The sequence below is a fragment of the Cucurbita moschata genome, unplaced genomic scaffold (genome assembly GCF_002738365.1).
Source record: "Cucurbita moschata cultivar Rifu unplaced genomic scaffold, Cmos_1.0 Cmo_Scf00009, whole genome shotgun sequence".
NCBI lineage: Eukaryota > Viridiplantae > Streptophyta > Magnoliopsida > Cucurbitales > Cucurbitaceae > Cucurbita > Cucurbita moschata.
Window position 1 is genome coordinate 330898 of NW_019268525.1, and position 15751 is coordinate 346648.

At 33.9% G+C, this 15751-nt stretch overlaps 3 protein-coding genes across 9 annotated transcripts in view; 2 read left to right on the top strand and 1 right to left on the bottom strand.

Moving 5' to 3' along the window:
• LOC111446893 (putative receptor-like protein kinase At4g00960) overlaps positions 1-1602 on the top strand; it is a 6091-nt gene extending 4489 nt beyond the window's left edge. The window contains exon 8 of one of the 2 annotated variants that reach the window (XM_023085812.1): positions 1432-1602. In XM_023085812.1, coding sequence (XP_022941580.1) covers positions 1432-1472 — 41 coding nt within the window. In that variant the 3' untranslated portion in view covers positions 1473-1602. Of the gene's footprint in view, positions 1-1403 lie in introns of both variants that reach the window. The other variant, XM_023085813.1, reaches the window with a different exon arrangement.
• Positions 1603-2534: 932 nt separating this feature from the next.
• LOC111447610 (cell number regulator 2-like) lies at positions 2535-10149 on the top strand. 6 transcript variants are annotated; one of them, XM_023086864.1, is made up of 4 exons: positions 2535-2673; positions 2747-2818; positions 3327-3539; positions 6702-6921. In XM_023086864.1, the coding sequence occupies exons 1-4, from the start codon at positions 2589-2591 to the stop codon at positions 6776-6778; spliced, it is 447 nt and encodes a 148-aa protein (XP_022942632.1). In that variant the 5' UTR covers positions 2535-2588; the 3' UTR covers positions 6779-6921. The 6 variants fall into 6 exon arrangements, with proteins under 6 accessions (XP_022942632.1, XP_022942631.1, XP_022942630.1 ...); XM_023086863.1 differs by lacking the exon at positions 6702-6921 and adding an exon at positions 4009-4246 and having other exon boundaries at positions 2536-2673; XM_023086862.1 differs by lacking the exon at positions 6702-6921 and adding an exon at positions 9837-10149 and having other exon boundaries at positions 2537-2673.
• An 85-nt stretch (positions 10150-10234) lies between these two features.
• On the bottom strand, positions 10235-12808 carry LOC111447609 (glucan endo-1,3-beta-glucosidase 3-like). The gene is made up of 4 exons (XM_023086859.1): positions 12470-12808; positions 10832-12085; positions 10732-10759; positions 10235-10638 (listed from the first exon to the last, which is right to left on the bottom strand). The coding sequence occupies exons 1-4, from the start codon at positions 12525-12527 to the stop codon at positions 10476-10478; spliced, it is 1503 nt and encodes a 500-aa protein (XP_022942627.1). The 5' UTR covers positions 12528-12808; the 3' UTR covers positions 10235-10475.
• Positions 12809-15751: the final 2943 nt, after the last annotated feature.

Consider the following 15751-nt stretch of genomic DNA (forward strand, 5'->3'; position numbering starts at 1 on the left):
AATCTCTTTTGTGAAGAAGAGGGCATCCAAAGGGAATTAACAGCTCCCTACACTCCAGAACAGAATGGAATCGCTGAACGAAAAAATCGAACTATTGTGGAGATGGCAAGAAGTATGTTACAAGCAAGGAGACTTCCAAACCAATTTTGGGCCGAAGCCGTAGCAACATCTGTTTATCTATTAAACATCTCACCAACAAAGGCGGTTATGAATCGAACTCCCTATGAAGCATGGCATGGAAGGAAACCATCTGTAAGTCATTTACGAATCTTTGGTTGTGTTGCTTATGCTTTGAAACATCCTCAAACTCGTCAAAAGCTTGATGAAAAATCTGAAAAATGCATTTTCATTGGCTATTGTACTCAATCAAAGGCATATAAACTATACAACCCCGTTAGTGAAAAGATTTTAGTTAGAAGAGATGTAATATTTAATGAAAACGTGAGTTGGGATTGGAGTAAAGAACAGGAGCAGCAAAAGATTACAGTTGAAGTTTCCCCAAATGAAGAGACAAGGGTCAACTCCAGTGCATCTCCCAGTGGTTCCACTGCAACACAAAGTGTGTCAAATTCATCATCTTCAGCATCACTTAATAGCAATTCTTCTCTTGAAGAACTTTCAGATGAGACACCTCCAAGGAAGTATAAATCTTTAGTTGACATATATGCATCATGTCAGTTTGCTCTTACTATTTCAGACCCTATGAATTATGAAGAAGCAACTGAAAAAGAAGACGGGAAGAAAGCCATGACAGTAGAGATGCAGTCCGTTAAGAAAGATGGAACATGGGATATGGTTGACCTACCAAACGAAAAGCTTTATGGAGATTTACAAGAAGAGATTTATGTAACACCGCCAGAGGGATTCATAAAGGAAGACAAAGAAACAAAGGTATACAAGCTGAGACAGACATTGTACGGGTTAAAGCAGACATACTTACGAAGGCCTTGTCAGAAGAAAAGCTCTGTACTTACGTCTACAACTTTGAATCATGGGGGAGTGTTGAGATATGATTCAAAATGAAGATATGATTCAGAGTAGTAGAGATATGATTTAAATATTCAAACTATGAGATTTTTAGGAGATTGTTAGTAGATTTAAATTCTTTCTAGATTTCGATGATTTACTATTTTTGGTCCAGTGTATAAGCTATAAATACTGGAATTGTGTAAGCCTCGATGTATTGAGTCCGTAGACAATAATAAAGCACCGTAGCTTTCATCTATTCCTATCCATTCCTATCTCTTTCACTATCCCTCTTTCCAACAGAACCAACCAGACCAAGAATACTCGGTCCTCGACATACAAAATCTCATACCAAAACTGCATTCTCCTCCGATGTTGGAACTTCTGGTGTATCTTATTCCTCGGCTTTGACCACCAATACTGTAAGCGCGACCGAAATTGATTCTCGTGCTTCTTCAGTTAGTCGAGGACACGATACTCGGGGGAAACGCCCCGTGGAAGGATAAGGCCTCTTCTACTAGGATCATTCTTTTTGTATACCACTTTTGTATTACAATGTACATGTTGAGGTGGAGAGATTTTTGCGAGTGTAGTTGGATCGATTCAATTCAATTTCTTATTATTTATTCTTTGAAACCGATCCCATAACATGTGTCCTCACGTTAAAATTTAAAATAAAAAAATGGTGAATCTCAATATTGTCAAATAACAATCGAATAAAAAAAGGCATTGAACTCAAAAACAAAAAAGTCCAAAAACTTATTATATGACAGAATCTATAACAACTCAAGTTCAAAACCTGTTATGTATCATATTCAACCTCAAGATTTTCGTTTAGAAAATCAATAAGTTGATGATTAGATTAGTTCAAAAAGATCAAGTGGTCAAAAATCAATATAAGAAGATCAATAAATTAAGATGGATCAAAGAAGATTAACAAGTTATAAATCGACCGAAGAAAATCAACAAGCGTAAAGTTAAAAGCTCAACCTCAAAATTAAACATCTCGATGTTCGAGTCAGGCACATGTTAATATACATTAAAAAAATATGAATACAAGTAGTGGCTAAACGTTGAATTTGTATAGAAAAATATATGGTCAATCCAAATATGAGGTTGAATTTATATATAAAAATGTATGGAAATCCCGAAGAGCACGTGAAGGAAGTGATAGGACGATGGCTGGGACTATCCAACCACCACCACCAATTCACATCTACCTACCTACCACTAGAACCCTAGAACCAGTTCAATAATCCTAAGTAAAGTGATCATGCTGTAGAAGATGCATAAGGATTAGTGTTAGGTATATAAGTGAGGACAAAACATGTGGAAAAAATCTATATTAACTTGTGGGGATAATTTTTACGAAAAGTAAAGTGAATATGGACCACACATGCAAACTTATCTAAAACTACATTATTGAAAAAACTCAACCCAGGCAAGAGATTGACTTAGACTTGGTCGTCTTTGACTTTTCAAAATCTTAACACCAAAACAAGACATCGACTTAGACTTTTCAAAAACTTGGTTGCATGAAAAAACTATAAATTGGAGCACAGAAGAAGTCCACAACCCACAACTCCAAACCAAATTCGTTAGAGTTATTTGAAGGATAAGAAATGTCCGGCGGTACTCCGATGAACGCACCAAACGGAACGCCATGGTCCACCGGCCTCTGCGACTGCTTCGACGACATGGGATCATGTAACTTCATTCTCCTTCTCCATCTCTCTTACTCCTTTTTGTTTACGCTTTTAAATAATTATTTAATTTACAGGTTGCTGTACGTTTTGGTGTCCATGCGTGCCTTTCGGGCAAGCCGCAGAGATCATAGATGAAGGATCAACTTGTAAGCTTCATTCCATCCATGGCTAACCTAACATTCTACTAAACTTAATATTTAGCCAAAGAAACAAAAAGTCTAATAGGGAGAAGTTTCTACATCCTATATGATCTCACAATCCACCCCACTTGGAGGTCCAGCGTCCTCGTTGTCACATGGCTCAATGTATGGATCTCATATTATTTATAACAGTTGAAGCCTACCGCTACTCAATATTGTCATTTTTCCCCATTTTACTCTAATATAAAATTTAAGAAGTGGGTCTAATATAAAATTCTCAGTTCAATTTCTATTCCTACCAAACCGACCCGTTCGGTTCGATTCTGGATCGGATTCAAAACTAGGGAAACCGAACCGAGTATTCCGTAGCAATAATATTACAAGAAGTGGGCCTAAAATTGATTGAAAGTATTCATTAAAGAAGATTATTTCCAAGATAGCAGCAATGATTGGAGGCACTAGTGTTGAACTGAAAATGACAGAACAGTTTATATGTTTATGGTTGTGGATGCAGCTTGTTTAGGTCAGGCATCGATTTTCACTGTGATTTCTTGCTTTACGCCCTGCATATGTCTTTATACATGCCATTATCGTTCTCGATTGAGGGCAAAGTATCAGCTTCAAGAAACTCCCTGCAACGATTGCTGTGTTCATTTTTGGTGTTTGGGTTGTGCAATGTGTCAAGAGTACCGTGAGCTCAAGAATCGTGGTTTCGACATGCATATCGGTAATTTCAATCTCTTCAACTTTCAAAAAACTTCAATAACACCTTTAAACCTTTTATTAAGGTTCAATAATACTCTTACCGTATCTATAGACGAAATCATTCGTTCTATGTTTTAAAAATACTCGTGAACTTTTAAAAGTAACATTAATATTTTTGAAATTTTAGAGAAAGAAAATTAAAATTTTGAAGATGATCTAAGAGGTGTGGATAGACGATTTCTATCCATATATCGATGGTTAAACTTTTTTTAAAAAAGTTGAAGGATATTAATCAAAATTTTTAGAGTTGATATATTTTTGAAACACTATTCAAAGGTCAAATTTATTTTTGAAACAAAGTATTAAGGGTTTCCCTCTAAAATTTACTATAGGTAATATTTTAATTTTTTTTTTTTGTTGAAAATTTAAGAGTATTTTGATTACTTTAGCCCTAATCTTACAAAAACAATAAGATTGAACGTTGTGCTCAGGTTGGCAAGGAAACATACAGAAACAAAATAAAGGATTAGAGATACCGCCTATGGTGGAAGGACAAATGAAACGTTAGAAGTTTGAAAGACTTAAAAAAGAGTGTTATGAAAGGGAAGGAATAAGAAGAATGGTTGTATCCTCTTTCCATTTAGTTGTTTGCATATCTTTATTGAGTTTCTATGGGGTTGGTTTGTTCGGGTCAAGTTTTAATGCAGTATGTATATTGAGTTTCTATTGGGTTGGTTTGTTCGGGTCAAGTTTTAATGCAGTATGTAAGTACGATGTTATTGTTTGGATTGAATTTCTAGTTCATTTAAGACCAATAATATTAATTTTCGAGTACAGAAACTCTAGTTTAATATCAATGATTTTGAGTAACTCATTTTGTAAAATATATGGCCCCAATATCACGTTTAATAATATATATATAGAAAACTGTATGGCCCAAATTATAATCTATGATCCAAATATGGCGTTGAATTTGTGATAGAAAAATTATGGAAAACCCCAAAAGAGCACGTGAAGGAAGTGATAGGGTTGATGTCATGTCCAATGAATGCCAACGCTGCGACTTTCCAACCACCACCAATTCACATTTACTTTTCTCTGGCGGCCCCTCCCCTCCGAGCAAGTTTAGGTTAACTGATTTCTTACCAATTTTCATACCAAATATAAAACAACCTGTACTGTATTGGTTCGCAGGGATGATTTTCAGAATAAATAAAGTGACCATAACCCAATAACGAAAATATTATTACTCAACCAAATATTACAGATTTAAGAATAAGAAATAAAATTGGATTCAGGTTTTATCTTCATTGATATCCACAACGTTTAAATAGGATACAAGATACCAACTAATATCTATCAATAACGAAAATATAAACTAACTAAATCTTGATAATAAAATAAAATATACTACTGATGACTAATGATTACTAATATCTAAGATGTATTTTCTGAGGAAGAATATCATATATTTCATAATTAATTTGGTTTATGAAGATAGTTTTCATAGTAAATAACATGAATATGTCCGGTTTTATGAATCCAAATTACGAAGGTTGAGTATGGGATATTACAATTTAAAGAGAAAAAAAAATCTCCCACAGTTTGCATCATATAAGGTAAGGATTCTTAAATGGACCAAACATTTGAAAAGAAACCCAACTGAAGCAAGACATTGACTTACACTTCCCAAAAATCTTATCCTCGTTGGCTTTTTAAAACCTTACCGCCGAAGCATGACATTGACTTAGAGTTACCAAAAATGTTGTCACTTTTCAAAAACTTTGTTATAAGAAACATCAATAAATTGGAGAACAGAAGAACTCCACAACCCAGAATTGGAAATCAAATTTGGTTGGCTTAATTATTTGAAGGAAAACAAGATGTCCGGCGGTATTCCGGTGAATGCAGGCAACGGAACCCCATGGTCCACCGGCCTCTGTGACTGCTTCGACGACATGAGATCATGTAACTTCCTTCTCCTCCATCTCTATTACTTACAATCATAATAAAATCACTGTTATCCAATGTTTTTCAAAAATAATTTACTCCTTTTTGTTTATGCTTTTAAATTATTATCTTTTCATTCCATAATTAAATTTTATATCTCAACCAATTGAATTATATTTATGAATTTAATTTACAGGTTGTTGTACGTTATGGTGTCCATGCGTGTCTTTCGGGCAAGCTGCCGAGATCATAGATGAAGGATCAAGTTGTAAGCTTCATTCCATCCAATGCTAAACTACTTCTAATCAACGTTTAATATAAAACTCTCATAAATAGTTTGATTGAGTCCAAAACTAGGGAAACCGAACCGAGTATTTCGTAGTAATAGTATTATTACAAGAAGTGGGTCTAATATTAAGTGTTTATATGTTGTTGGTTGTGGATGCAGCTTGTTTGGGTCAGGCATCGATTTTCAGTCTGATAGCTTGCTTTACGCCCTGCATATTCCTTTATACTTGCTACTATCGTTCTCGACTGAGGGCAAAGTATCAACTTCAAGAAACGCCCTGCAACGATTGTTGTGTTCACTTTTGGTGTTTGAGTTGTGCAATGTGTCAAGAGCATCGTGAGCTCAAGAATCGTGGTTTCGACCCACATATTGGTAATTTCAATCTCTTCCACTTTCTTGAACTTTATTTTAAGTTAAAAAATACTCTTACCACTAGTATACAGACGAAACGGTTAATTTCACGTTTCAAAAATTTCTATGAACTTTCAAAAATAACATTAAGATTCTTAAACCTTAAAAAAAAAATTAAGTTTGAAGATGATCTATAAAGTATCTATATATGGTTGGTAAGATTTTTTTTTTTTAATTTCTTTTAATAGAAGTTAAGATGGTTAATATTAGTTTAAAAATTTTATGGATATTTTTTTAAATATGGTATTAATGACAAGGGTATTTTATTTATTTATTTTTTTATGTAAAAAAAAATATTAATGGAACTTTTTATAATTGAAGTATATATTTTTAAATATTATTGAAAGTTTAATCGTATTTTTGAAATAAAATACGGATAAAGAAATTTTTTTATACTTTTTTAAAAGTTTAAGAATATTATTTAAACTTTTGAAAGTTAAGTGTAATTTTTTAGACAAAGTATAAAATTCAAGAATATTCTTATTACTTTAGACTATATCTTATGAAAGCGATGATATTGAATGTCGTGCTCAGGTTGGCAAGGAAACATGCAGAAACAAAATATGGGTATAGAGATCCCGCCCATGGTTGAAGGACAAATGAAACGTTAAAAGCTTGAAAGACTTAAAAAGAGTCTTATGAAAGCAAAGGAATAAGAAGAATGGTTATTTCCTCTTAACATTTCGTTGTCTGAATCTTTTTATTGAGTTCCTTTTCTACCGTTCGTTTGTTCAAGTCAAGTTTTAATGTAATATGAATAGTTCAATTAAGACCAATGTTCGAGTTTTTTTTAGGAACTCTATATTATCTTGAAACTTTTAAATTTTTTAGTTCAATTTCTTCTGTGGATGATGATAATAGTTACACAATAAGTCACAAGAAATCATTAGATTTTTCTCTCTACAAAATCCAAATTATGAACCTTGATCGAACTTGAACTAATATATAGCCACATTAACCGACCTATCCCCACCTGTAGACCCTTAGCAGTTCAAAGTACAAAACTAGTTAAATATGGTAGAATAGGTTGGAAGCCAAGGGAAGCAATTTCCCTTGTTCAAGAACTTACTTAGTGCTTTTGCTCTGCCGAATTCAAAAGAATAGTAGCAAGCAGCGTTACAAGAATGCCAAAGTCATCTATGTTTTTAGTTTGGGTGTTTTGGTCGTGGAACTCATCGGTGCTGAGCGGAACTTGTCATTTAGCTCATTTGTCCAAGTTGAGAACTTACTTGATTGGATAAGATTTTCTCTTTCCTTCTCCACCATTCTAGCCGTCCATCGTCGTTGCCATTACTGTCATCCAAGGATAAGGAACGTTCAGATCTAGCGAGAGAATCCAAAAGTACAATAATTAAAATATGATTTAAAACTAAATTTTATAATAAAGTTTTTATTTATCAAATTAAAGAATTTGTAACGGCATTAAATCATATTAAAAAAAAATGGTATTTTTTTTTTTTTTTAATGTAAGAACAAATGAAGAGAGTGAGGTTGATGTGACATTCAATGAATGCGAACGCCAATCGAGTACAATTTAGCCCATTTTTCAATAGAATGATTGTGACTAGCCAACCACCTTCAATTCACATCTATCGCCCCTTTAGGCTGAAGAGAAAGACGAAACATTTTTATAAAGATATAAAAATATTTTTGTAGTATATACATTTTAAAATTATAAGATTAACGACGATAGGTAAAAAACACAAATATATAAAATATTTACTAACAAAATACAGTTTTGCTACATTATTATAATTCTCTCATTTTCACACTTGATTTCATTATTTCTGTAAGATTCCGGTACTGTGCTTTTGGTAGGCTCGCACTTGGTAACATTTAACATGTGTCCCTTTAAATATATTTATCAAGAGTTCCACGTTCTTATGTTAGATTTTTAATCTTTCCATCCAAATTTTATGTCTTACTTACAAGGGTTATGCCCAAACTGGCTAAATGCCATGTTAGAGGTTTTTTTTGTTTTAGATAAATCTAAAATTTGTGTGTTTTTAGTCATTGTATTCAAGTATTCTTGTTGGGTTGGGAAAATATTGTGAACCTTTTTCTAGTCCCTGGTTTCTAAAAATTTAATTTTGAGGAGAAGCTCAAAAAAAAAATAAAAAGTAAAAAAAGATAATATTAAATAAGGTTTACAATTCCAGTGTTAATGGGTGGTGGGCTATAGTTTTTACATGTTACTTAATAACATGAGTACGTATTGGGATGCAGATATTTTTTAAAATCAGTCTCCCAGAGTTTGCATCAATATAACATAGGAAAGATAAAGGAGTCTCATATGGACCACACATACAAACATTATCTAAAACAACATTATTGATAAAACCCAACCCAAACAAAACATCAACCTAAACTTTCCAAAATTTTGTCCACTTTAACTTTTTTTAAAATATGTTCTAAGAGAAAAAAAAAAACAATAAATTGGAGGACAGAACAACTCCACAACCCGGAATTCGAAGGCGAATTTGGTAGGCTTATTTGAAGGAGAAGAAGATGTCCGGCGGTATTCCGGTGAATGCAGGCAACGGAACGCCATGGTCCACTGGCCTCTGTGACTGCTTCGACGACATTGGATCGTGTAAATTCATTCTCCTTCTCCATCCCTATTAATTACAATCATTCTTACTCTCTCCTCTTTTATCAAATATTTTTTCATAATGCTTACAAATTTGAATTATATTTATGAATTTAATTTACAGGTTGCTGTACGATTTGGTGTCCATGCGTGCCTTTCGGGAGAGCCGCCGAGATTATTGATGAAGGATCAAGTTGTAAGCTTCGTTACATCCATTTGCTATACTAGGAGATTTTATGAAAATCAAAGAGACTAAATTCAAAAAATGGATCTAATATAAAACTCTCATAAATAGTTCGATTTTACATTTCTACCCAACCGATCTGTTCAGTTTGATTCTCGGTTGGGTCCAAAACTAGGGAAACCAAACCGAGTATTCCCTAGTAATGGTGTTACAAGAAGTGGGTCTAATATTAAGTGTTTATATGTTTATGGGTGTGTGTGCAGCTTGTTTGGGTCAGGCATCGATTTTCACTGTCATAACTTGCTTTACGCCCTGTATATGCCTTTATACTTGCTACTATCGTTCTCGATTGAGGGCAAAGTATCAACTTCAAGAAACTCCTTGCAACGATTGTTGTGTTCACTTTTGTTGTCTGGGCTGTGCAATGTGTCAAGAGTATCGTGAGCTAAAGAATCGTGGTTTCGACATGCATATTGGTAATCTCAATCTCTTCGACTTTCAAGAGTGTTTCAAATTTTAAGTTAAAAAATACTCTTGTCGTTAGTATACACGTTACTTCCTTATTTCAAAAATACTCATGAACCTTCTAAAGTAATATTAATATTTTTAAACTTTAAAAAAAAAAATTAAAAGTTTTGAGATAATCTATGCTATGTAGACTATATTTAGAATTTTGTGAGTATTTTTAAACCTGGTATTAAAAGGGTATTTTCAAACTTTTTAAAAAGTTGTAAAAAGGTATTAAGGATGTTTTTGAAACATAAATACCAACGATTTCCAAAACCAATGGTAAGTATATTTTTAAAATTTTAAGAATTTTGTTGGAAGTTCAAAGGTATTTTTATTAATTTAGTCTATATCTTATGAAAGTGATGATATTAAACATTGTGCTCAGGTTGGCAAGGAAACGTGCAGAAACAAAACAAGGGATTAGAGATCCCGCCCGTGGTCGAAGGACAAATGAAACGTTGAAGCTTGAAAGACTTAAAAAAAAAAAAAAAAGTCTTGTGAAAGCCAAGGAATAAAAAGGATGGTTGTTTCCTCTTTGCATTTCGTTGTGTGCATCTTTTTATTGAGTTCCTCTTTTCTAGTGTGTTGGTTTGCGCAGGTCAAGGTCAAGTTTTAATGCAGTATGTAAGTACGGAATGTCATTGTTTGGATTGAATTTCTAGTTCATTTAAGACCAATAATATTAATGTTCGAGTATGTAATTGAGAAACTCTAGATCATCTTCAAACTTTTAAATTTTCTAGTTCAATTTCTTCGAGGCATAACGAAGATAGTTACACAATAAGTCACAAATAATCATTACATTTTTCTCTCTACAAAATCGAAATTATGCACACTCATCGAACTCGAACTAATATATAGCCACATTAACCGACCGATCCCCAGCTGTCGACCCTTGGCAATACAAAACTGGTTAAATATGCTACAATAGCATGGAAGCCAAGGGAAGCAGCAGTTTGACAAGCCCAAACTGTGATGGAGATCATGCATGAATACAAATACACAAATGCTAGCACAAGCAGCATCACAAGAACGCCAAAGTCATTAATAAAACACAAAGGATGGTTGAACTTGTGTAAGGGATGGTACCATAGAGATGCTTTGGAAGGCAGCCACCAGCTGAATCAGAAGAATTTGAGGATGGAGCCAGAGATGTGCTGTTTACTAAAGTGCCATTACTTCCATTACTGCATTGGAAAAAAAATATGTGGAGACAACATTCAGCAAGAGTAGTCACAGACATAATTCGGTATAGATATTTAAGAGTCGTTCGCAGTTACCTTCCCGGAAATATACACGTACCGTGACCTGCAACAAGAAACATCAAACCGAACATTAGCAACCATATCAAATCATTAGCAATCGTTCAAGATTTCATACTTGGGTTTGTGGTGGTGATGATAGCCACTCCTTTAAAATCACAGGTCCCTGGAGACTTGGCCATTTTCTGGTAATAAGCATTGAAAGCATAGGTTGAATGGGCTATAACATTATCTGGTTGATAACATGCCTGCCCCTGCAACAGCGGGGAACAATCGACTTTCCCCGGTCCACACGCCCAATCCAGTGCTGCTTGCAACATCCTACGATCAGCACCGTCTCGTGCAACACAGAACGTTTGGTTTGTGGTATCATTTGCCAAAACAGCACCAGCACCAGTCAAGTGCAATGTATAAACTGGCATTCCATTAGAATTGAAGAGACCCCAATTCTTTTCTGAGACTGAACCAGGTCTTAAATCCTCATTGTAGAGCTCATATATGTAGGTACTAACAGGAACACCCGGATGCTTAGGCGTTCCAGTGTTGTTAAGAACATGTCTAATTAAGTTGCTATTGTAAGTGTTAGCATTATCCAAAGTTGCATCTGGCTCCGATGCATCGCCCTTGGATGGCCAGCCTGACTCCGTAACAACGACTCGTATGTTCGTGAAGTTTAAATCCGACATTGCGAAATAGGCAGCATCAACAACCGCATCAAAGACATTAGTATAGTGCAATAGGGTATTGGCATCAACAGCCTCCTTGGTTGGAGGGAGGGGCCGGAAAAGTGCATAGTCTAGAGGAATCACACCATTTGATTGCATGTAATCATAATAGGGATAAACATTAAGCATGAGATAAGAGCCAGTGGACTGCAAGAATTGAAGTAAAGGAACCATGACAGGGTCCCATGAACGGTTAAAGAAGGCCTGTGATGGAGGGAAGGAGTCGAGAATAATGGAAGAAGAATGCGGGGTAGACACTTTGATTTGGCGATCCAGATTGGATGCAAGGAGAGCAGAGTGAATGAATTTGAGAGCCGAGACAAGGATTGGGGCAGCATTTGGAAGAGTGGTAAGAACATCAGAGCCAATGGCTATGCCTGTGATGTTGGTGGCAGGAACATGGGCAACGACATTCCGAGCAACCCAGTTGGCTGCAGTCGCATTGGATTGGCCAATTCCAAGAAGTTGGTCATTGGGTACAGAAACAATGACTTGGATGCCTGTGTTGGCAAGAGCAAGAAGCATAGCCCGGTCGGCATCATATAGCCTGAGATGTCTAATATTTTGAGCTTTGAGAAGTGCAACTACCTGAGTGGGGTTGGGCATATCAGAAAGATCCATACCAAGGTTCACACCAATGAACGCATCTGCAATTATATAAAGAAAACAATATAATTTCAAACACACAAAACAGGATGATGATAAACTGCACTAATTGCAATGCATGTTTCACCTTCCCCATATTTTGATGTTCTTAGCTAATCTGAGTAAGGAAAGCGCTCTCACATCAAGTTCTTTTAATACCCATTACACACCACATGCTACATTTTTAACCATGAAACTAATTCCAATGGATGTTGAAAAGGTTTGCAGTAAAATGAAGGGAAACCCACAAAAGACAGAGTGAAATAACACAAATTACAGCAAAATCTAACAAGAAACCCCAAAAGAAAAGCTTAAAAAAGGAGGGAAAAGCATAAGATTGATAGAATGGCAAGAACAGGATTAGATAAGAAGGAATAAAGGGGCACCTTGATCAGCAGAAACAGCAGAAACGGCGAGAAGGAAAAAGAGCAAAATCATAGCCATAGAAGAAAGGAAAACAGAAATCGTTCCCTTGAAACCCTCAAAGATTGAAAAAAATGGTGTGTAGCAAAAACCCCAGAACCCGCACAAATTCAAAATCTATGTCGGACTCCAAAAGGAGAAGAATCCCGAAGAACAGAGAACAAAAAAAAGGAGCAAATTTTGAAGAGGGAGAATAAAAAAGGGGGAATATCTGTGGTGTGTTTGAGAGAGTGGTGCAGAGATATGTCAGAGATCCAAGGGTGGAGATTTGATGAGGGTTCAGCGTAATCCTTGATGGTTACCATAGAGGATTATATTGGAGATGTGTGGATATAAAGAAAAAATGATAAATAATTTTATTTTTCTTAATTTTGTTGAGTGATGAGTGTGCTGGGATTTGTCTTTTGTGTTGAGATTGAAAACTGTACAGAAAAGTAGCCAAAGTTGGATGCTACCAGAGTGGCTGACATGGACTGAAACTGCCAGCTGGATCCCAACGGTCCTCTTCTTCAATTTTTTTTCCTTTTTTCTTTTTTTGTTAAAAGTTAAAACATTTGGTTATTTTGATTTACGCGTTTATTTAATTAGTTTTATTAAACAATTTTGAAGTGAAAGTAAGGTCAAAACAAAAGTTGTTGCTGACGTTGGAAAGGAAGCAATGCATGCACGAGTGCCAGCAAAGATTTAATAATAATAATAATAATAAATTTATAAATAAATAAAACAATTTAAAAATCCTCTCTTCTCGTAATGGTAATCACTAAATATTATTCGCTTTATTTTATTACGTATTATCGGCCGTCTCATGATTTTTTAGACCCTCTTCCTAATATTTCAATTAAAAATTCTAAATAAAAAAAAGATCTATAATTGATTATAAAGCAAGAAAAGTAATTAAAAGTGACAAATAGATTTAAGATCCAATAAAGTTTTTAGCATAGGGTAATTACACCCTCCTTTATAAAAATATATATAAATAAATAAATAATAATTAAAGTATTCAGCTTGTGTATATGTGTTAATGTGGGCTATGCCGAATATAATTGTGGGCTTTGTGTGTTTGTCTTTTAATGGTTACGCCATGGCCTCTTTTGTTAAAATATTAGTTTAATGTATTATAAAAGAGGGTAACTAAATAGATAAAACAGAACCATAAAAGTAATAGAATATAATAAATGATAAACCACCCATACTTAGAATCCATGTGCCACTCATTATTTGTTTCCATCATATGCTAACCCATGTTCATCCACGTCATCCATATATTTTAATTAATGGATTTAATATTTTCGCATATGGTTCAATAATCATACAATCACATATATTATGAAGATTCGAACATAATAAATAAATTTGAGCTTGTGTGGACAATAATAAATAAATTTATCGGGTTGAAACCAAGGCCCAAGAAGACGGAGGCCCAATTCCACCCCCCTTTTTTTGTTTTATTTCTTTTGCTTTAAAAATACCCAACAAAACCAAAGATGACACTCCTTTTATCATGGGGGCATTTCCCTTTCTAAATTATTTGCACGTCCTTATCACTTAAAAGCTCCAAACCAAAATATGAAAATTTATAATAAAATTTAATAGATGAAATGGTAAATATTTATTGGTCAATTTATATATATATAAAAGAATATATTAATAGTAAATTTTAAAATATGGTATTTGTTCTAATAAAGCCATTTGCTCCAAAGTTGATTTAAGTAAATGCGATTAGAAAAGATATCTATCTATCATCATCCATGTGCCCAAATATATTATTCCTTTTACTTTTTAACTAAATAAATATATATATCCTTTTTACCATAAAAGAAACACCTCATTCATCAACACTATTAAATATATATATCATACTTTTTATAATATATTTCACAAAATATGCTTTAAAAAATAAGCACAATTAAAAATTAAAAAAATATATTCTTTTTTGTAATGATACACGCTTAAGATTTGGACAAGAATTATAATTCCATTATTCTCCTGCATCTATTGCAGCACGGTCATGATACTTACTCTTTTGTTGTTAAAAGTGAAGACTATCGCACATATTAATATTCAATTCCTATGAACTTTTTTTTTTTAATTATCTTATGTTCAAGATCGCTTTAATACGTGGTATCCATCTAATTTTTGTGATTTTTCTTCTCTTTCATGAACCGTGGTTTAAAGTAAGCATTAATTGGCCAAAAAAAAAAAAAAAAAGAGAGTAAAGGTAGGATTTAAAGAGCTTTATAGGAAGGAACACATTTTTAATTGAAATGTAAAGGTTGAATGATGACGAAGGAATGAATGTTCTTTTTAACAAACCATTTCTTTTATTAAAACTAGTAACAAAATTTTGTTATAAAAAACTTCTTTTTTTTATTTTTTTATTTTTATTTTGCTTCCTTTCATTGTAGTGCATGCAAGCTCCCCTATGGTCGATAAGTGGTGTCGAGTAGCTTGACCGACTACCTTAAAGTGGAAGACACCTTTGAGTAGATCACCCTCTAGGACATTCAACAATAGACCCTTTTGATACTAGGAATCATATAAATATCAAAGTTACTCGGTTAAGGTGCATAAACCAAAATATGCTCACCACAACACAACCCATACTCCATATTAACTCAACATTAGAGTGCACATGAAAAGGACCAGGATGTGAGATCTCTCTAAAAACAAAAATAATATTAAAAATAGACATCATGGGCAAATCTAATTAAGCAATAAAATTAAATTAGAAATGAAAACTCATTAAAATATTGATTTCATGAAATTAGATGGCGAGGACGGGAGACCTATCCAGATTAAGTTCAAAGAACCTTCAACGATTCCAACAATTTTTCGAACGATTCCAACAATTTTTCGACTCATCCAAGAATAGTCTGAAAGAATAAGAACTTCGGTAAAATTTGGGAATATATATTCTTTCTCATTTAGCCAAAAGTAAAAATAAAAGGTGTAGTTAACATTTATATATATAGAGGCACAGTTTTTAAAAAACGAAAAAGAAGAAGAGGACGCAAGGAAGGATTTATGACCCTATCGACAATTCCTTTTTTATTTTTTTCTTTAAAAAAATTAAAACTAATAAATACTAATATTCTACCGTTTGTGTAACAAAAGGGGAAAATAAAAAGATGGACGAGTTGAGGGCAATAAATCGTTAGGTGGGCAAATACATCGGATTCATTAATAAGTTAGCCACGTGCGGAAAGCCAGGTGGCAGCCTCTGAGAGAATGACAATAAATGCAAG